The sequence below is a fragment of the Pseudonaja textilis genome, chromosome 3, assembly GCF_049901715.1.
Source record: "Pseudonaja textilis isolate UNSWEBS1 chromosome 3, rPseTex1.2, whole genome shotgun sequence".
In the NCBI taxonomy this organism is placed as follows: Eukaryota; Metazoa; Chordata; class Lepidosauria; order Squamata; family Elapidae; genus Pseudonaja; species Pseudonaja textilis.
Genome location: NC_141992.1, coordinates 48,758,059 through 48,779,643, shown reverse-complemented (window position 1 = coordinate 48,779,643; position 21,585 = coordinate 48,758,059). Strand labels below are relative to the sequence as shown.

Sequence of the window (21,585 nt, the reverse complement as noted above, 5' to 3'; positions counted from 1 at the left end):
ATTCACAAGCAGTTCAAGTTTCTTCAGAATTCCATTGGGTTAAATTGAATTCACTTCTTACTATGCTTGAGATTAGAATTGGAAAGGGAATGAATGGATCACCTCCAAAATGTATTTCTGATGAATATTTCTGTATTTTCTGCAAAAATGGGAAAGTGATTTTAATTCGGCACTTATTTTGCATTTATGAGGTCCTTTGACCCTATTTGATTCAAATTTTCCAGCCTGTATACTTTATTCTGCCGATCAATAGATTGTTTCTTAATCTTATTAGTATATGAAGTCCCTGAAAGCTTTTGATGGGGCTTTGAAAGCTAGTTCAGAGTTCAAATGGCTAGTAAGTCTGAATGACAGAATGAGAAAATTATGAAATATTTATATAATACAGGCCCTTGGCCTATGCTAATTTTTATAGTGCAATCTTTAGTGTTCAAATCCACTAGCCACTAGCATGAGAAAGTATGTACACATTTCTAATAAAACTGTTACCTTTATTTCAGTGGTGCATTTCAAACATTTTTACTACCAGTTCGGTGTGGCTTGATGGATGTACTTTGCGTGTGCGCACACGCTGAACATGCACTTTGCACAGGCGCAGAGGCTTTCTGACTCGCCTCCTGCAATCCTGCACTCTGTCACTTCAGCAGCTACCGCGTGGCAATTTGCTTGCCGCACAAAGCAGCTGTGCTTCAAAAGGTGAGTCTGGGAGTCTGGGCAGGCAGGTGGGCCCAGCAGCAGAGCATTGGAACCAGTTCAGTCTCTGTTGCTCATTGGTGCTACTGGCTCGGCCAAACTGGGCCAAACCGGTAGAATACCACCACTTTATTTGTAAGAAAACAAAAGAAAAAATGTCTGGTTGTTGTCATCTCTTCCGTGGAACAATAAAGTTCTTGCTTTCCTTCACTCCAGATATTTTTATAAAGGGTGCCATCCTATTTATATTCACTTGTAAATTAACCCCATAATATTTAATGTAGTTTCCAATATAGAACGTTTGTCTGAAGATATAGATCAGTGGTAGTCAACCTGGTCCCTACCACCCACTAGTGGGCGTTCCAGCTTTCATGGTGGGCGGTAGGGGTTTTGTCCCCTACTTTATAAATCACCATTACTGTGGAACTGGTGGGCGGTTAGAGAAAACTTTACTACTGAGATACAAAAGTGGGCTGTAGGTATAAAAAGGTTGACTATCCAATATAGATTATGAAAACATGTTACGTCCTCAAGGATTCTATTTATGATGTAAAGGAGCAACAATATAATTCTTTCTTCCATGTGTTGGCCTTCCAAAATTGATCTGCAATTGTAGAATATGAAGGCAGGTATGATAAAACATGGCCTTTATTTTTGTTAGAAAAATACATATCCTTCCATATGTATCACACAAGGGTGATCATGTTCTTCTCTTTAGCAAGGATAGGTTTTAGATATTTTGCAAGTTAAAATACATTCAGAAATATGTGGCAAGCAGGAACTGTATTGTTTACACTAGTACCTCACCATGTCAGAGATTCATGGCACTAGATAGAAACTCAGGACCCTGAAATGTTAACATCAAATACAAGAGGTATTTTTAAAGCCAGTAAACTGAAAGATAAGACTCCTGGAAATCTGTAATTTTCTTCTTAGGGAGCCTGCAATGAACACACACCTCCAACCTAGAGTAGTTACTACCTCTCAATTTCTTTGGGAAAAAAAAAAGATGTATTAGAAGGGGGGGGGGATTATAGCTTAACCACGTTCACATCCTAAACTAAAAGTGGGATTCCCCACCTTTTACATTCCCACGGTCAATAATCCCAGGCCAGATTTAGAAACAAGAAACCCAGGACTTTTGACCCCAAAATAAAACTTTATATATCAATCGCCTAGATTTGGACCGACCCTAAATTATATTCCAAAAAAATTGTTAAATCAGCTTCAACCCTATTTAGGGTCATTGAGCTTTTCAAATCAGGAAATTTATCCCACCCACCCGCCCACCCACCCTTCAAACGAAGAAACAAAGCAAGCGGACAGTGATGTTTTTTTAAAAAAAAAGTTTTGCAAAGCGTTCCCTCCCGTTTCTTCCTCATCTTTTGGCGCGAGGGGAAAGACAGCTGCTACGGTAGCTCTCCCGCCGTTGTTTTCCTTTTGTTCTTCGCAGTTCGGCGCAGCCGCTGTTTTTCTCCCACCCCCCCTTTCTCCCGAGCCCTCTAAGCAGCCTTTTAAAATCACCCTTGCTGCTTTCTTTTATATTTCCTCCACCCACAGGTGATGATGCAGACGCCGAATGGCTCCGCCTCCTTCCCCTTTACCCTCCCTCCCCCTCTTTCTCTCTTCCACTGGAAGGGCTAAGCTCCCCTTAGCCAGTCAGCCTGCCCTTATTTAATTTGGAGTGTGATTTTGCTATTTTTAGCTTCTGGATTCTCTCCAGTAAGATTTAGAGGAGGCTTTTTTTCCCTCTTACTTTTTTCATTCTGCAAATGATTTTGACCCAGCTTCCTTCCTCCTGGAACATTTTTTAAAAAATTTATATAAATAAGAGGGGGCCTGTCTGCTTGTACGCTGTTTCTCTTTTTTCCCCCCCCTCACTGCAAGTCTCCCTGCGTTCTGCTTCAGATCTGCAATTGCAACCATCAGCAACCAGAAGGGGGGATTATTTTCATTTCACCACAACACACAAGGAAAAACGTATACAGATTCGCGAATAAGAGTAATTGTAAGTTGGTGATTTCTTAAAAAAAAAAGTTGCATTAATCTTATTTTGCATTTGCAGAATTTAGAACCGGATTTTGCAAAGTCATTTCAGTTTGCATAAAATGTATCTGTGCTCGGAATTTACAATAGGAAGCAAGTAAGGCATGCGGAATAAAATACTCTCCAGCCTTTTATTCTCAGCGTGCATGCAAGTAAGAGAAGAAGGGTTATATGTGCGGGAAGGGAGGTCTTAGCAGGGCTCACTGGACTGGGGAAGGCGGAATGGCCTTGTAATTTGTAGCAAAGTGGGTATTTTTTTCTCAACACTTCGCCTTTAATATTAAATTCTAATGCACTTGATCCGGATTTTATTCAGGGTGGGAAAACTGATGGACGTATTTCTCCAGATCACGGCTCGGATGGTTAAAATTCCTTTTCTTGTCTCTTTTTTTTATTTTTTATTTAACGCCGGAAGAGAGTAGGTAGCGGTTAGAACTGCTTTGCTTATTGCAACTTGCTCCTATCTGAGAGACTCCTATAGCGTTGGAGCTCTGGCGGCTGGTGTTTCAGGTTTCCCTCCCCCTTTCTCGAGATCCTTACAAATACATGCACGCTGGGGCTGTGTTCATTTTCAAATCGCGCGACACTACTTTCGTCCACTTATTAATTTTTTCAATGTGTTTCTTCCAATAGACATGCGGATCTGGAAAAAAAAGTGTGTGTGTGTGTGTGTGCAAATAGCAGGTGCATTGGGCTTTTTAGAAACACCCCCTTCCGCTCTTTTAAAGGGGAAGATGCCAGAACTTTCGTTTTCTTTTAAAGGAAAATTGGTATAATCTGAGCTATAGCTTTTCAGATGTTGAAATGATTGGTAAATTTGACTATATTTTCTGTTAGACGGATTTACTTTATTCATTTATTTGTAAAGCCTGTATATTCTTTTTGGCTTACATTTTTGAGCAAAGGCTTTGGCTGTTGTTGGGGGCAGGGGGTCACACACTACTGACCAGTGTGTGTGTGTCTGTGTGTGTGTACATAATATATATATAAAGTTTCAGTGAGCCGCAACTACTGATTTTGAATGTTCATGGTTTTTTCATTAAAGGCTCTGGATTAAGCAGATCCAGCTTCCAGTCTTGATGTAGTGAATTGCTCAATTTGAAAATATTGGAGAACTTAAATCAAAAATATGTTCAGACATGAAAGTAATGCACCTTGCCAGCTTATAGTTAATTGGTGCTTGGCTAACTGATGTTGGCAGAATTGGGGAAGTGTCTTGAAGAGGCACCTCAACCTAATTAACTAATGGTTGGCAGAGAATGTTTGGCTATTTCCTCTTTCTACTTCTCAGGAGAGTTAGTTTTTGTGGAAAAGGAGGAGATGGAGTGGGTAACTTTACCCATCGAAGTTCTCTTATTTTAAGCTTCTTGCTAACTTCAAAAAAACACCATTTACCATTTTTCCTCTTCACAAGGAGGATCATACTCCCCCTCCCCCTCCCAATCAACGCCTTGTGGGACTGAACATTTGTGCCCTGCAGGACAGCTCTTCAAAAGTTTCCAGTTCTGTTGACCTTCCTGTGTGGCCCTCCAGCCTTCCTTATCACTTCCTTTTATTATGTGCACTTCAAGTGGGGCTGGCTGTTTTTAATAGCCTATCTTCTGGGGCTTCAAAAGAATCCCCCTGGAATGCTCCATTAAGGGATCTCCCAAGCCAGCCCTATTTTTAAACAGGCTCTTCAAATTTGTGATTTGGTTTATGTGTTTTTCCTCCAGCATATTGTAAGCAAACCCAAGCCTTTGCCCAGAAGGTGCCCCAGACTCCTGGGAGGATACTGTGCTGCTTGGATTTAGGCCAGCCATTTTGGATTGAGCAACCTGTTGTCTTTCAAAATTTAATTTGTTATTAATCAGATAGAAGCAAACAGTTGTGGCGCAAGCAGGGTGTGGGAATGTGAAGGAGAATAGGCAGATTTCTGTATTTGAGGAGGAAAATAACCCCAGAGGATTGCTGTTTCTAGGGGTGACAGGTTGTGACTGCTGGCATTCAACTTCATTTTGAGGAATGGGTGATCTCTTTGGCCCTAATAGCTGTCTAGAATAATACATAGTGATGGAGGGATGCTGCATAAGAGCATAAAAACATTTTCCTTTTTCCATGCAGATAAATATATCCATGGATCCTCATTCTTCCTGCATTCACTATTTTAGGATGTAGACACAGGATGATTTACATTTTCCAGCATTCACTTAAAACTGGAGATTAACTTTCATTGTTGCAGCAGTGTGTTGGTTTTCTTGGTTTCTTCAAATTGGGATAAGACTTTCAAAATCTGAATCAATTGTTTATCAATTTGGACAGTAATCCTTGACTTACAATAGTTCATTTAGTGATTGTTCGAATAATAACTGTTAGAAGATACCCTTCCCAAATTGGGAATTGATATTGTAAATCTAAAAATTATCTATTAGGTATGCAACATTTCGTGTTCATCCAGCTGACTTGATTAAAGTGCTGTAACAATGAGGTACGTAGTCTCCTTGTAATCTAAAAGTTTTAGTCTAATTTTAAATGGATCAGTGCCTAAATGAAATTTTTAGACATTAGCTAAAGCTAGTTTGCTGTAATGGTTAAGGTTCTCGGTGTGCTGAAACCAGGACACTGTGAGTTCTGGTCCAGCCTTTAAGCATGAAAACCTGTTGAGTGGCTTTGGGCCAATCACTGTCCCTCAGTTCAACCACCTCACAGGGCTGCTGTTGTGGGAAAATTAGGAGGAGTATTATGTATATTTCTTGCCTTGAGTTACTTATAAAGTAATAAAGGCAGGATTTTAAAAACGTAATAAAATAAATATCTTTTCAGCTAGAAATGTTGATTTTAACAGACAATTGATTATGTGCATATCCTGATGTCCGTTAAATCCAAATTTACGTCATCTATTGCAAATAATGTAAATTTATATTAATCACACCGATGACTTGGAATGCTAAAAACTTGTCTGTTATTTGGAGGACTGCAAATCTGGTATGTTGCAGTGAAACGTGTGAAAGTCTAATAAAAAAGAATTCATTAAATCATGGTTTCATGGTGATCTGGCAGGTGCAATATCAAGGTTTTATATGAATACTATTCTTGCCCCAAGTAGTTTTTATTCAGTTTGATTTGATAGTTACATATGTATCCTTGTTATTGTTTTAGAACCTGGTAAAGTTCTGATATTATTACAGGTAGTCCTCGGCTTACAACCATTTGTTTAGTGACCATTTGGAGTTATAACCACTGAAAAAAGTGACTTAAAACTGGTTTTTACACTTACAACCATTGCAGCATGCCTATGGTCATGTGATAGGGATTTGTGCACTTGGCATCTGGCATATATTTATGACAGTTGCACAGTCCTGGGGTCATATGATCACCGTTTACAGCCAACTTCCAATAAGCAGTCAATGGAAGAAGCCAGATTTGCTTAATGACATGATTCACTTAACAATTGCAGTGATTTGCTTAACAACTGTAGCAAAATGAGCATAAAATGGGGCATAACTTACTTAACAACTATCTTGTTTAGTAACAGAAATTTTTGGCTCCTTGTGGTCCTAAGTGAAAGACTACCTATATAAAGGATAATCCCTAAAAGTGAAAGAGTTGTAAGCCAAACTATTTCTGAGTTTGAATGATATAAGTAGAGTTTCAATACATTGCAATGTATAAATTGCACTATAATTCTCTTGTGATCCATTTCCCCCATGAATCTTTGACATTAAGAAATGGTCGCCCAACAGTCAGAAGATCAGGGCTTTGTATATTTCGCACAATTTTTATTATAAACAATCAAACCAGTCATACTTTTAGATTTGTGTTCCTTTGTAATATGTATGAATAAACTTAAATCACAAATTCAAAACAGAACTTTTCTAAACAGATATTGAGTATGCAACATTTTTCTCAATTATTCTTAAGTCTCTTAATGGCCTAATTACTTTTTCTGTATTTTCTCATCTCATTCCCATTCATTCATATTATCTAGCTAACAATTCATTTCACTAAGGTTATTCAGTGTGTTGTTACATTTCCCCAAATTTACGTCATTTTTCTATTCTCACTCACATGTAGCATTCCTGGCTGCAACAAGACTTTGGGCAAACCAGTCTTACTCCTCATGAGTAAAAAAGAGGACGAAATGCTACTCAAGGCAAGCTAGGATCTCAATTCTACAAAGCCACCTTGTATTCATACTGTTGCTTTCACCTCATGAACTAGAAAGTATATTAATAACCACCCAGGATATAACAATATAATCAATACCAGATCAACACATTTTCAAGAAATATACTTTTCCCTTCTAAAAACCTGTCAGGATGGACTAAGGAAAATGCAGAAAGTTGTGAATTCCATTGAGCTGGTACTGAGTTCTGAACACTGGAAAACTTTCATGCACAATGATTGAAGACGTAAAAGCAATCATCCTCACCAAGTTATTAACAAAATGTGAAATCCACATTGAGACAATCCAAGTTTTAATTCAAATTTCCATCAGACCAACAACAGACTGTAGAAAGAAGAAATGTACATGGTATCATCAGAAAGCTATATTTTTTAGTTGGAAAGTCTTATCAGTTCAGCAAATAAATCATCATCTATAAATAGGGATGTGAACACACACACACACACACACACACACACACACACACACACACAGATGTGAAGAGGGGAACAGGAAAATAATTTAAAATTACACAAATTGTGAGATTTTATAAACAGAATGCAAAAGCAATTCATTGTGACAATACCGAAGAAGATAAACCTAATAGCTTTATTATGCTATGAAGCTCTTTTTGGAGTTAAGATTATAAACTAGGGTTTTTTTCCTATCTGGTGCCATCCAGATGTGTAACTTTAGACAGCTTGCCTAGGAATGACAGAAATTGCAATCTAATATCTGTAGAAGACACTAGCTTGAAGAAGTTTGACATATGAATTGAACATTATGCTTGTTTTGAGAAAAAAAGAAGTAAAAGAGGCCACTGAAACAGAATGACTGCTGGGATGAAATTGAAGTGATGGTGTATTATTAGAAAGAATATTTGAGAGGTATACATGGAATAAAAGTAATATGTCAAAGATTGAAATGTTCGTAGTGTCAAAGAAAACACTAATGAAATGGAAATAAATTCTGTGAAAAATCTTAGAAGATTGCACTAATAGTTGGTATCACTAAAGAAACATTAAAAAATGGATGTGGTTCACGTGTGAAGCCAGCACCTATGCCTGATATCTGAAAGAATGCCATTATGTTCTCCCACAAAAAAGAAAAACTGAATGCTAAAACTACAAGAGGATTAGGTTGTTACGTGGGCCTAGGAACAATTTTGATAGAATTCTGATTCAAGGAAGAGGAGAATATAGTACAAGGGCTGTGTAACCTATCTTTATTCTTCCAACACATTATTGAAAAAGAAATAGTATATGAATTTATTTGGAGAAAACCTATGATTAAGTAAATAAGTGAGTTAGGGGATATTTTCCAAGAGTGTATTGAAAGTTGGTTTGCCGAATGCAGTGAAGTAAAATCTGTGTGAAAATAAAGTGCTTAATCAGCATTTCAGCATTATGCAAGTGGTAAGGATGCCTCTATTATTTAATATGTTTGTGGTGATGTTAAAGATAAGTTGGTTGAGCATGTGAATTTGTATACTTTGTGTGTAGACAATGCCTTGTTGGCTGAGACTGATTTGCAGCAAGTGCTAAATTGTACAGTGCAAATGCAATGAGGAGTTTTCATTTGAAAATTAGTGATTTCAAAAATAAAAGCTTTTTACAGAGAAAATAGGATAGATGATTGTAAGTTATATGACAAAATAGATAATTGATGTACATCATGTTAAAACATTTATTGAAAATGGGGATATGGAGACATTTTAAAATATGTAAATAGAAAAGGTAGTAGTTTGCATTTTATCTATGGTGAAGAATGAATGTTTGCCAAAAGAAGCAAAAAATGGCTGTGAATAACAACATGCTTTTTTGCCCATGTAGTTGTATGGAAGCGAGAGCTGGATATATGAAGAGGAACATAACAATCACTTGAATGCAATGGAAACCGGATACTTAAGTGTGTGGCTACATCAAAAAGAGATGGAGTCAAGAATGAATGAGTGATGGATGACTGTGTATTGAATTCAAAAGCGAGTGACCAATATGAAAAAAAATACACTGGAAGTGGTTTGAACATGCAGAGAGTAAATGAGGATTGAATTACAAAACAAATACACAAAGAACAAACATGACTTGCGAGGAAGGGGAAGACCAAGAAAGTTATGGTTGGGTGGAGCTGATGAGGCCTGAAGAACAAAAAGCAATATATGAATCAGTGTATGGGAAAGGCATGGGTGGATTTTAAGGATAGGAAAGTATGTTGAGTATAGTGAATAGTGAATAGTGTTAGTGTAACGTAATTTTAGCTATGCTTTTTTTCTGTTTCATGTTAATTTCTTCAGCTTGCTCTGCTTTTGCATAATTTTATTCTACCACAAAAGGGAATAATGTAATAGATATATACACTGCTTAAAAAAATAAAAGGAACACTTAAACAACACAGTGTAACTCCAAGTCAATCATACTTCTGTGAAATCAAACTGTCCACTTAGTAGCAACACTGATTGACAATCAATTTCACATGCTGTTGTGCAAATAGAATAGACAAGGTGGAAAGCATAGGCAGTTAGCAAGACATCCCCAATAAAGGAGTGGTTCTGCAGGTGGTGACCACAGACCACTTCTCAGTTCCTATGCTTTCTGGCAGATGGTTTGGTCACTTTTGAATGCTGGCGGTGCTTTCTCCTCCATGCTGCATCGAGAGCCCAGGATGGGTTGACTCCTTCCTATGACATTTAGCTGAGTCTGCACTAAGATATAAAAGCCAGCCCCCAGAAGAGACCGCAGCTTTTGACTCAGCTCCTTTCAGTCAGTAGCTGTGTCTCTGAAAGCTTCTGTTAGATAACACTCACCAGCGATCTTCAGTACTGTTTTTCCTCATTTCAAGCATCTCCCAGGATCTGGGCAGCTGCTCTTCCAGGAGAGCAGGGCTCTCTCTCTCCTGCAACGTTGGGAGCAGCGTTGCCAGAGCACTGTTCAGGCAAGTTGGGCAGAGTCTGTAGATCTCCCCCATGCCTGTGGTTTGAGCGGTCATAAAAAGCGATTGGCAAACCAATAACCGCTTCAGCCAGCTGAGGTTCTGTAGATAGCACTCACTAGCGATCTTCAGTACCTTTTTTCCTCGCTTCAGCAGCTCCCAGAATCTGGGCAGCTGCTCTTCCAGGAGAGCAGGCTCTCCTGCAGCGTTGGGAGCACCGTTGCCAGAGTGCTGTTCAGGCAAGTTGGGCAGCGTCTGTAGACCTCCCCCATGCCTGTGGTTTGAGCGGTCAGAAGCGATCGGCAAACCAATACCAGCATCAGCCAGCTGATCGTGTGGCCAGCGGCTGCCCTTTCCTTTGCTGACTTCACTCGGGGCCCTTCATAGCCTAAGGAGAGATTCTTCGATCTCAGAGCCTGTTTCCCATAGTCAGCAGCCATCTTGGATTGAAGCCTTCCACCACGAGGTGAGCGGCCCTTTTGTAAGCCGGGGGCCCAATTTATACCCTAAGGGGCTTAATACAAAAAATTTACAAACAGTTTCTTTCCATCGTAAAAGCCTTTATTCTTCAAATGGAGCAAGATAAGGGTCAGGCAGAGTCCGTCCCCCCAGTGGAACAGTCTCTTAAACCCAATAAGAGAAAAAGTCGTTGGCAATGCATCCAATCAGTCCAGAGGGAGGTGGCTGCTAAAATGAGAGCTAAGGCTCTAGCCCCTAAGAAGGCAACTCAGGCTGAGTTGAGGGCAGAAAAGCGCAGACATGCAGCCTTAGAGAGGCAGTTCAACAGAACTATTCAAGAGAAGGGAGTGCAGAAGGGCCCCAGCCAAGCCCTCCCAGGGGAGGAGAAGTTATCTATGAGCCTTTCCATCCCCCATCCTGGTCTCCTGAGGCTTTTATATCTTAGTGCAGACTCAGCTAAATGACGTCATAGGAAGGAGTCAACCCATCCTGGACTCTCTCGCAGCATAGATAGAAAGGGCGTTCAGAGTAACTTCTACCAACGCCCATTCACTCTAGTGGTAGCATGAGACGGAGTCTACAACCCACAGAAGTGGCTCAGGTAGTGCAGCTCATCCAGGATGACACATCAACGCAACACATCAATGGCATTTCTTTAGGGGTCCGCACAGCCCTCCATGTGCTCGGCCAGAGGTAGCCTGACTGCCATTAGGTACCGAGATGAGATCCTCAGACCCCTTGTGAGACCATATGCTGGTGCACTTGGCCCTGGATCCCTCCTAATGCTAGACAATGCTAGACCTCATGTGGCTGGAGTGTGTCAGCAGTTTCTGCAAGACAAAGGCATTGATGCTATGGATTAGCCTGCCCATTCCCCAGACCTGAATCCAATTGAGCACATCTGGGACATCATGTCTCTCTCCATCCACCAATGCCACATTACACCACAGACTGTCCAGGAGTTGGAGGATGCTTTAGTCCAGGTGTGAGAGGAGATCCCTCAGGAGACCATCCTCTACCTCTCAGGAGCATGCCCACGCATTGTAGGGAGGTCATACAAGCACGTGGAGGCCACACACACTACTGAGCCTCATTTTGACTTGTTTTAAGGACATTACATCAAAGTTGGATCAGCCTGTAGTGTTTTTTTCCACTTTAATTTTGAATGTAACTCCAAATCCAGACCTCCATGGGTTGCTAAATTTGATTTCCATTGATAATTTTTGTGTGATTTTGTTGTCAAGCACATTCAACTATGTAATGAACAAAGTATTTACTAAGAATATTTAATTCATTCAGATGTAGGATGTCTTATTTTTTTGTTCCCTTTATTTTTTTGAGCAGCGTATATTTATGTGAAGATGTATTGATGGCTTCACTGTGTGGTTTGTGATGGTGGCTTTTTAATCTTAGGTGAGTAGATAGATTTATCTATGGCATACATAAGGAATTTATTGGCTACATGCATCTTTCTCAGTACCTCTTTTACAACCCCAAATTGAATGGGACCACTTTTCCCTTTTTTCATTTTGATTTATTTAAGGGATGAAACACTTATTATCTTTTTACCCCACTAAACCATCAAATATGGCCTCGAAAATTCTGGCTGTGCACTTTCCAGTGGTATTACAACATTATTGAACATGCTTCATGTAGCCTCAGTGTATCAGAAAGAGCAAGTTGATACCAAGATTGAAAAAGATTGGCCACCTTTAATCCTCACTGAAACCTATGACATAGGGACCATAATTTCATAGCAGTGCCTTAAAGACTACTATTCAGTCCTTAATAAATTTATTCCAAAGTAAATCGACACTAAATTCAGTAAATTCAACTCTACAGTAAGCATTGCTAAATATTATTTATAGATGTCTGGCTCTTTTTTAAAAAAGTATGAATCACTTCCATAATTGAGTATGAGTCAATTTTGTAAAAAAAAAGACTAGTACTTCTCTGTGTTCAAAGTTCATAAATCTGTCTGGAGTATATAATTTTTAAACAATGTTCCTAGAAATATTTACATCCTGCAGGCAGCTAAATCTCCTTTGGTCATCTCATAAAACTCTCATAATTTAGCTGAGTTTGTTTTGTTAGAAAAAGTGATCCTTTCAACTTTTTGAATTTATCAGCTTTGAAGAAAAATTATTTAGATAATATTGTAATCTAAAAAATGTGAACCTTTTTAAACCTTATGCTTTGCATTTAAGAATAAGGATAGAAACAAGCTTTTGCTACTGGCAATATTTGTAAATAGTAAAGCTTTATCAAGTATTCTGAGTATCTTAAAAATGCCTAATCCTATGAACTATATTCTTCAGATCTTTGTTTATAGGAAGCTTCAAGATGTCTATTTCTAATTGTTAATGCCACAGAGTAAACTTCTAATGGTGTATGTAAGAGAAGGGGAAGGCACATTTTTGGATCTCTGGCCACATTTGGAAATTAAGTGCAAATTGTGGCAATGTTAAGAAAATGTTTGTCATGGGATGGGAAGGCCATCATATACAAAGGCAGTCCATGTACATGGTGGAATTAGCTGGTCACCAAAACACTCATTGCCAGAAGGACAATTACTGAAGTTGCTACTCACTAATCCTTATAATACGCTGTCTACCTACTTCAGCTTATTTTTTCATGGCAGGTAAAATACACATCCACCCCTCTTTATTTTTAAGTATAAATATACAATCTCTATGCCCCCCCCCCAAATGTTATTGTAATTGAAGAGGAAGAGGTTTTTATAGCATCCATAATTTTGAATTTTTATATAAAGTTTGTCTAAGCAAACTCTAAAGGCAAGAAGATAGCCAGGCAGATACCAAGGAACATGTCTGCATCGACATGGATGCAAACAAAATTCTAAATAATTGTGAGGAGGAAAGTTTCTGACATCCAAAGGCATTAGCACATTGATTTGGGACTTTTTTATATATGTTATATTAGACATTCTAGTGGGGGTAGAGAGAGAGAGATTGTATGGTTAGATGATATGCTGTGGTTGCCCAAAGTCAGCTAATTTTAGGGAAATGGTTTGGTCAAACATGGTCAATGTGAATCTTTTAGAACTGGAGACAAGGTGCCCTGCATTTGAAGTTGATACATTGGTATTTATTGTGGGGGAGTCACTGCCTAATGACTCCCCCTGGTTATAGAGGACACCATGGAAACAGCTCAGCAGGTAGTCTACCTTTTTATGGCCTTGTTTCTGATAGATTCTGACAGTTGTCAAGTTGCAGATAAACAGATTCAAGAAATAGGATATTGCTGTGTGTGATTGGAAATGTAGCTAAGAGCAAAACAATACAAAATCACATGAGGTGGCACATTGGCATTGGCATTTTTATCTTAAAGCAGAGATTTTGATTGAAGTGGTACTATATGCATAAGATTTAAAGTCCCTCCCACAAGGCAGTTCAGATATTCCTCTTGTAGCAGTGTTACCATCATTCTTGTCCCACTCAGAGAAAGTAGTATTGTCATAGTGATACAGCATAATTGATGTGAGTTTGGCTTTTAAGAGAAAGTATCTAGGTCCTTTTTTTCTCAACCTGATGGGCCATGCTAGATGAGGATTTGAGATATAAAGACATTTGATGCCTTTAAATTGGGAATAATTGTCTTAGGTCTAGTTTAAATAGGATATCTTAGTGTAATGCACTTTTCCTGTTGATTGCCCATAGTAACTTTTGTAGAATTCTATTTAAATTTTGTCTTGCAGAAGACCTTATAGTTTCTAAAATACATTTATTACGTTGATTTTGGCTTTAAATAACTTTGACCTATGTTTTCTATTTTTTTAAATTCTTTTGTGGAATAGCTATCTTCCTAAATTCCTATTCTTGCACAATTTAGATTTTTGGATTGCACATGTAAGACTCTGCTGGCTGACCCTCTTCTTTATGCTTCCATGCCCAATCTACCACATTTTTTTCTGCATTATGTAGGGGAAACATCTTCCTTATTACTTAGCATCAATATACAGTTGGTTATGAATATGCAAGGAACAAAATGCTAGGATATTAATTTCTCTTCGTTATATTTTTATCACTGGTAGTGCTGTGGTAGTCATAAGGCTTAGACTCAAAATGATCTTCAGAGAATTCACCTTAAAGTACAAGGGCTTTACTAAAAAAAATGTCTGTCAACGCAGCCCTCTTTTCCATAGCAGAGAATGCTTTTTGCTCTGAGGCTTCATTTAAAACAAACCATATTCTTTTCTTTTTTCATTCAGAATTTAGGTTATTCTTCTATCGTTCAATGATAAATTAATGAATTCATGGAATAAAGCTAATAACTAACTGCATATTTAATCGGGTATCAATTGTAAAAGAAATTATTCTAAGAGCTAGATGATAATCTGTTGGTACCACAATAAATGTGAAGTGAGTCTGATTAACTTCTAAGAAGCACTGATATTCTTAGTCCAGTAAAACATTTCGCCTTTAATAAAAATCGGAAAGTGTTCTAGTTTCAACCTTGGCAGGATGACAGAGTAGTGCAGCCAACTCTTCTAATAATGGTCATTCATGATGTTCGTGTTAGTCTGTATGTTGTACTGCAGTGAAGCAGACAGACACACACACACACACACACACACACACACACACACACAAATTTAGAGCAGGGGGCCCTTTGGATGTCTTTGGAGCGTGCTGATCTGAATAGATCCATTTTTCAAAGCACTCAGCTTTCCCTACTGAGGCAAATAGAGGACATTTCCTCTTTGCTTGGTTAAGAGCACCTCTTGAAAGTGTAGACTGGGCTTTTCTTTTGCTTTCTGGGCAGGGAGAGGACAGAACCTTAAATGCACTTTGCATTGTTCATACCCTTTCATAAGGTTTGATATTTTAATAGCCAGAATAAAATCTACTTTTAATTCTACATTCGTTGACATTTGAGAGAAAAGAATTAACAGAATCATTTCATATCTGTCCTTTTAAAAGAGAGAAGATGAGTGAATCCAGTGCAAAATCAAGCCAGCCCCTGTCTGCTAAACAAGACAAGGATGTTTCAGAGAAGAGAGGACGAGGTCGGCCCAGGAAGCAACCCCAGGTTTGTACAGTATCCAGCTTCCCTCATGTTATTAGGGGAAGCTTTTGCAAGATGTGCTATGGTTTTTGCCTCTGACTGATTATTGCTTAAAGCAACTGAGTCATAGTAAAGGAAAATACAAAGCAGTATTACTATGGTGCAACCAAAGCTATTGATGTTACACAATGAAAGTTAAACATTAGTAGGTCATTTACTTTGCATATTTAATGAAAGCAACTCCTCTGGGAATCAGGGCATCTTGCTTTATGATGCTGCCAGTAATTTTGACAGTCTCTAACTCCTTTGTTTCTGGGACAAACACAGTTCTGTAGAGGAGTACTGAAGCAAATTCTGAATCTTTGCCCATTTTCATAATTCACAAGTATCAAAATATTTTCCTTCCTAAACTAGAAAGTACTCCAATAGCACCCAAACAAGTTCAGTGAATGCAGTAGTCTGGTATACTAGAAGAGCAATATTGCCTTAGAGTAGTTTATTTTAATTCCAGAAAGAATGAAGTTTCCCTGTAGAGATTATTTCATCTGAAAGGGTTGAAAGTTTGGGAACTCTTCAGAATTGTCTACAACTCTGCAATATTGTCATCTGTAATATGATCATAGCTTCAACTAAGTCCTATTAATAAGTAGAGGTTCTAAAACAGTTAATACAGTATATTGTGTTATGTCTTCATTGAACACACTGAGTAAACGTGTTTCTAAAGAGTTTACATATTTTATCTCGCTACTATCAATCTTCAAAAGGACTTTGAATCACATTATCCTTTGTAATATGAGCTAATAGAAGATTGTGATGGGGAATCACTTCACAATTCCGGGAATTTCAGTCTCTGTCCTGATCACTTTGCTCTGCATTTTCAAACTCTTGAGTTTCCCTTTACTGTGAAAACTCATTTCAGTGAACTAATTATAGGCAGGACATACCTGTTTTTGAAGGAAGTATGTTCAGTTGGAAAGTAGGGTATCGGGCATTTATGTTGTTTGCATGATGTCATTACACATTACCCTTCTGTAACAACATCATTTAAAAAAAACATAAATCCATTGTACTGTGGTTTATAGCAATAGCATTTAGACTTAGGCTTATGAAAATGAGGCTTCTCTGCCTTAACAGTAGTTTTATTGTTCATATTTAATGTCTATAAGTAATTAAGAAACAGTATTCCATATAGCCTGTTCTGCAAACATGTTGGCCATGATCCTTTCTTCTACTTCAAAGTATATTTGTCTTTAGTGATACAGGCTCACTAAATAAGAAAGAAAATGCAACTGTTCGTTTGCAGTAACATTTTCACTATAGCAGCGGTCACCAACCGGTGGGCCATGGCCCACTGGTGGGCCGTGAGAAAATTTTGGTGGGCCGCAGAGAAATCTCACCCCCCAAAGCAATTAATCTAGGCTGGGCAGAAACACAAGGCTGCGCCGCCCACATGGCCTGCGGGAACCCTCCCCGCCTACTCACTCCTTACCCTGCAAACTTGCCTGCTAAATTTCTATTTTTCCTTTTTCCGACCATCATCTGTTCTGCTGTGCTGGGATATTAGCTAGGAAGCAGGAAATGGTTGGATTTCTTGCTTTCTAGCTAGTCTTTAGATCTTCGGCTCTGCTTCCCTTAGGACTGAAGGTTTGCTTGCAAGCAAATACAGTGCAGATTCTCGGCAAGCAAATTTGAGAAACTGAGCTAGCCGAATGCAGATAGATAGATCACTGAATGATTCTGTGAGCAACTCAATCTGCCTGCTTTGCCTGAGTTTGGGTAAAAGTTGCTCCTTTTTAATAAAAAATTCAATATTTACATACATGGTGTTTTGTGAGTTAATTTTGTGAGTTTGCTTGCAGGCAAATTTTATGTGACAGACTGAGCTAGCCGATGGCAGATAGATAGATTTCTGAACGAATCTATGATTCTGTGAGCAACTCAATCTGCCTGCCTGCTTTGCCTGATTTTGGGTAAAAGTTGCTCTTTTTTATAAAAAATTCAATATTTATATAAGTATTTATATATTTACATACAAGCCATGCCCAGCCAGTCACATGACCACTAAGCCACACCCACAAATTAGGCCACACCCACAGAACCAGTTAGTAGTTACCAAGCTAAATTTGGTAATTTTTCTGCTGATTTTTGATTCATTGTGTCAAAATGCTAAGGGGCTGCAAATGGGAGGTTGGGCCATGGATTTACTGATGAAAGTTTTGGGAACTCTGATTCTTTCTACATGTATAAAATTAGTCTTAGTTCTACATGAAAAAGATCAAGATCAGATTATTCTCTAGGGTGGTGTCGATAGAATCCAGACAGTGTGGGATGACTCTGGTTTGCTTGCTCTTTAGACTGAGTTGTTTATACTGAGAACATGCCTCCTCCTCACTAATGATCCCCAGTTTTCAACTCCGTCTACTGCTCAGTCAGACGTGCTTTCTTAAGCTCTTCCAAGTTTGCCCTGGAAGCTTTGGACTTAAAGTTAATAGGGTTTAAATTGGCAGAGAATAGACAAGGAGAGAGACAAGATCAGTTTCACAATGTGCTGAACCCTGGGGCTTCAGCCCACTGTGCAGGAAAATCTCTTGAACGCTGCTGAAGGTGGAATTGGATGGAATCCGCCATTTTGAAGATCACAACTCAGTGAAGTTCCCCAAGCGACCGGTGGCTACAGCGGTTGCAGGGGAATCGAGATTGGATTTTATTACAGAAAGTGCTTGGTGGGCTGCCTGCCCCTCGAGGGAGTGCAGCCCAGGACTGTAGCACTTGTTGCGCTCCACAGGAGGAGGTGAGGCCCTCTGGACTGCCTGCCCTTTAGGGAATGCAGTCTCGGAGCAGCAATAGTGCAGTTTGCAAAAGCCGACGATTGGCTGTTCAACGTAAGGCGCGAAAATAGCAGGGGGCTAGTTCTGGATGGAAGAAAGAGCACGGATTCCTGTCTGCCTGCTTATTTAAAGTTGTGCAGTGCCTTTTGGAGCAAATCAGCTGTGGAGCATGAGAAGAATCGCTACCGAAGTTAGTCCCGGATTTGCAAGCAGACTAGCTGTGGTGATTACTGCAGCTCCCTGGAAGCCTGCCACTGGAGGAGAGCAGTCCAGGGCAGTTTCGTTTTTGCCTCAACTGCTTGAGAAGCATATCAGGTGGTCGAGGAGAAGAAGGCTCAGAGGGTTTGAGGCCATTCCAGAAGGACATTGGGTGATGAGACCAGGCCCTAGTGCCTTTATTTGGAACAGCTTGTCTAGGGACGAAGTTAGATTAGTTCTTTAGATAGTTTTGATTAACTTTTCTGATTAGGAAGATAGAGTAGGCCAAAAATGGCAGATCCTAATGCCAGTTTTTCATCCTCCCAAGGCTTGGATCACCCACAGTTAGGCAGAAGGGGCCTAAAAGGGTTAAAATGGACCTCCTCTAGGACTAGTAGAACAGCCAAAGGAGCAGCTGTCAAGAGCAAGGTCAAGGCTATTGCCAATAAAAGAATCCCTAAGGCTCAGGAGAAGGCCGAGCGCAGGCTTCAGGAGGCCTTAGAGAAGCAGTTTGCTAAAAACACCAAGGAAAAGGAGAGGCTGAAGCAACTGAGTCCTTTGATGGAGGATATCAGTTGCACCTTTGGATCGATCTCAACTAGTGAGTCATAGGGATAGTTCAGGATCCCAAGCTTGGGCCCCAGAAGGCAAGGAGGAGTTAGATCTGCAGGGGACCCTTACAGATGGGACCCATTAACCCTGCACCATTTCTAACACCTGGACAGCAGGAAGGTTTATCTAGAAAAAGAACGGGCCCTCCAGTGGAGGCGACCTTTACTTCAACCACAGCAGGGCTCTGCCAAGTGAGTGAGTCTGACCAGCCCATGCCCCAAGAAGCTCAAAGATGGATCTTGGAGGCAGTTCAGGGTTACGCGGCAGGCATTCAGCAAGGCCGCTATTAGGCACCTGTACTACAGGGACCTCCTTTGGCACATACCAAGTTTAGAGAGATCCATCAGAATTTGAAGTACAATATTCTCCGGTCTTTTCTGACCAGATTTCAATCTGAGAGCTCAATAGAGGAAGGTGAGATTGAACAGGACTTGTCAGAGGATGATAGGAGGGCCCCAGACAAACCAGCTTTTAAAGGGCTTTTTAGGTCTCACCTGTTTAGGTCACTACTTTTTAAGGCCAAAAGTGCAACTAAATTGGATTTGGACACTGTCTTGCCAGATTCTGCTCTGGACATTATAGAGCCCAGTGATCTTTTTTGCCGAACCAATGGAGGAGGAGGAGGTGATTCCATTTCCAAAACTTTTCTTTAATATGGTTCAGTGACAAGTGGACTTGTCAGGGACTTACCCAAGTGCCATTGCCTTTGATAAAAATTTTTACAATGTGGCCACACCTCTGGCAGACACCTTACAACTCCCCGAAGTGGACGAATCGGTACTGGCGCTGGCTTCATCCTTGAATACCCTCAATGATGCAGACAATGGTCTCAGTGGACCATAAAAAGTCCAAGCTGACATTGCATAAAACACACCAGGCTGCTGCATGGGCTGTGAAGACCGCTACAGTTACGTCTTTCTTCACTAGAGCCTCTTTGATTTGGCTTTGCCAGATGCAGAAGAGGGTGCCCACCAGTGACATGAGGACCCATCAGGATTTTAACAAAATGATCACGGCGGCAGAGTACTCAGCTGATGCCACCCTGAATTCAGTGAAGTTTGCTTCCAGGGCTGTTCTGACCCCCAAGCCTTGTTCAAATTAAACAAACACAAACTGTATAAAAGCAGACCTTTTTTAATGTGGTGCTGGGAATTCAGTGCATTCCCAGCCAAGAGACATTTAAACCTAGTTGTCTGATATCAGGGTTGCAAAAGGCTGTCAAGAACAGAAAACTAATTACTGATTAAATATCTACCGACAGAAGTTTCAAAAACAAACCAGAGTAAGCAGGGCTTCAAAGAGGACTCTGAGTCTAAAGAACTTATTTGCTTCCTGCAAAGAACACATCCCCGAGGATTGGTTTTTATCCCTTATGGGAGGGGCCATCACCTTCCAGCCTTACTCCCGAGTCACTCTTGCTGCTTCAGCTGCTCTTTCCTTTGAGCAGCCCTGCGCGCACGTGCACTGGCACAGGCTCCCCAGGGTCCTCTGTGTTACTGCTATCAGACTCCACAAGCTCCGAAGGCAGCACCCCACTTTACAATAGTCCTGGCACCATCCCTGCATCACATGCAGGCCCCTCATCCAAGTCCTTGCTATCAGAGACCTCTGCCGCCCACACCTGCTGCCAGCGAACCACAACAAGGGCCATCGCTGCCAATGTGGCTCAACGCCTCCTGTGGCTCAAGTATTGGCAGGCCGACACCAAGTGACAATGGAAGTTGGCATCAGCTCCATATAAAGTTGGCAAGCTGTTTGGAGCCTCACCGGAACCAATCCTGGTAGAAGCCAGGGACAGACAGAAGATCCTGCCTTCTATTTTGTGGAGAGCTGATAGCAGGTTTTCATCATCTTTTCAGTGGTCCTTTCCTCTTATTACAGACCGAACTTCAAACTTTCAATGAGCTCAAAGGTCATTTGATCAGAGGCATGTCTTTCAGTCCCAAGCGTTCCGGGATAAGAACAAGCCCCAACCACAAAATAAACAGCCCTTTCGAGAGACGCAACCATTCCTTCCATCGTCCCAAGCGACCTTTTTGCAGACCAATGGGAGCAGATGACAATGGACACTTGGGTACTAGACACGACAAGGCCCGGTCTATCACTAGAAATCTGATCCAAGCCCCAAGGTTCTTTATCCATTACTCAATCTTCCAACCAGGAGAAATCTGATGGGATGGAGCTATTCAGCATTTACTGCCTATCCAGGATATAGTTAGTTCCAGAAGACCAGCAGGGGCACGGGTTTTACTCAATACTATTCATCATTCCAAAGAGCCTGGAGGGTTGGAGAGCAATTCTCAATCGAAAAGGACTGAATCACTACCTGATATACCGAAAATTCAAAATGCACACTCTGCAATCCAGTCTTCAGAGTGTCAGGGAGGGAGATTGTTTGACATCCATAGATCTCACGGAGGCTTACCTGCACATACCGATTCGTCCAGATCACTATCACCTGAGGTTTTGCTACAAGGGCGTGGCTTGCTGGTCATGTGACTGGCTGGTGTGGTTTGCTGGCTCAGTGTGACTTGGTGGTCACATGACTGGGTAGGTGTGGTTTGGGGGTCATGTGACTGGGTAGGCGTGGCCAGGTGACCCTGCAAACTAAATACAAGTGGTCCTCTGTTGTTTAGCAAGTGTTCTGAT

At 40.4% G+C, this 21,585-nt stretch overlaps 1 protein-coding gene across 1 annotated transcript in view; it reads left to right on the top strand.

Annotated features, from left to right (window-relative positions):
* Window positions 1–2,080: 2,080 nt before the first annotated feature.
* Window positions 2,081–21,585, top strand: part of HMGA1 (high mobility group AT-hook 1) — a 36,832-nt gene continuing 17,327 nt past the window's right edge. Inside the window, exons 1-2 of the mRNA XM_026719996.2 lie at window positions 2,081–2,701; window positions 15,214–15,322. Coding sequence (XP_026575781.1) covers window positions 15,221–15,322 — 102 coding nt within the window. The 5' untranslated portion in view covers window positions 2,081–2,701; window positions 15,214–15,220. The remainder of the gene's footprint in view (window positions 2,702–15,213; window positions 15,323–21,585) is intronic.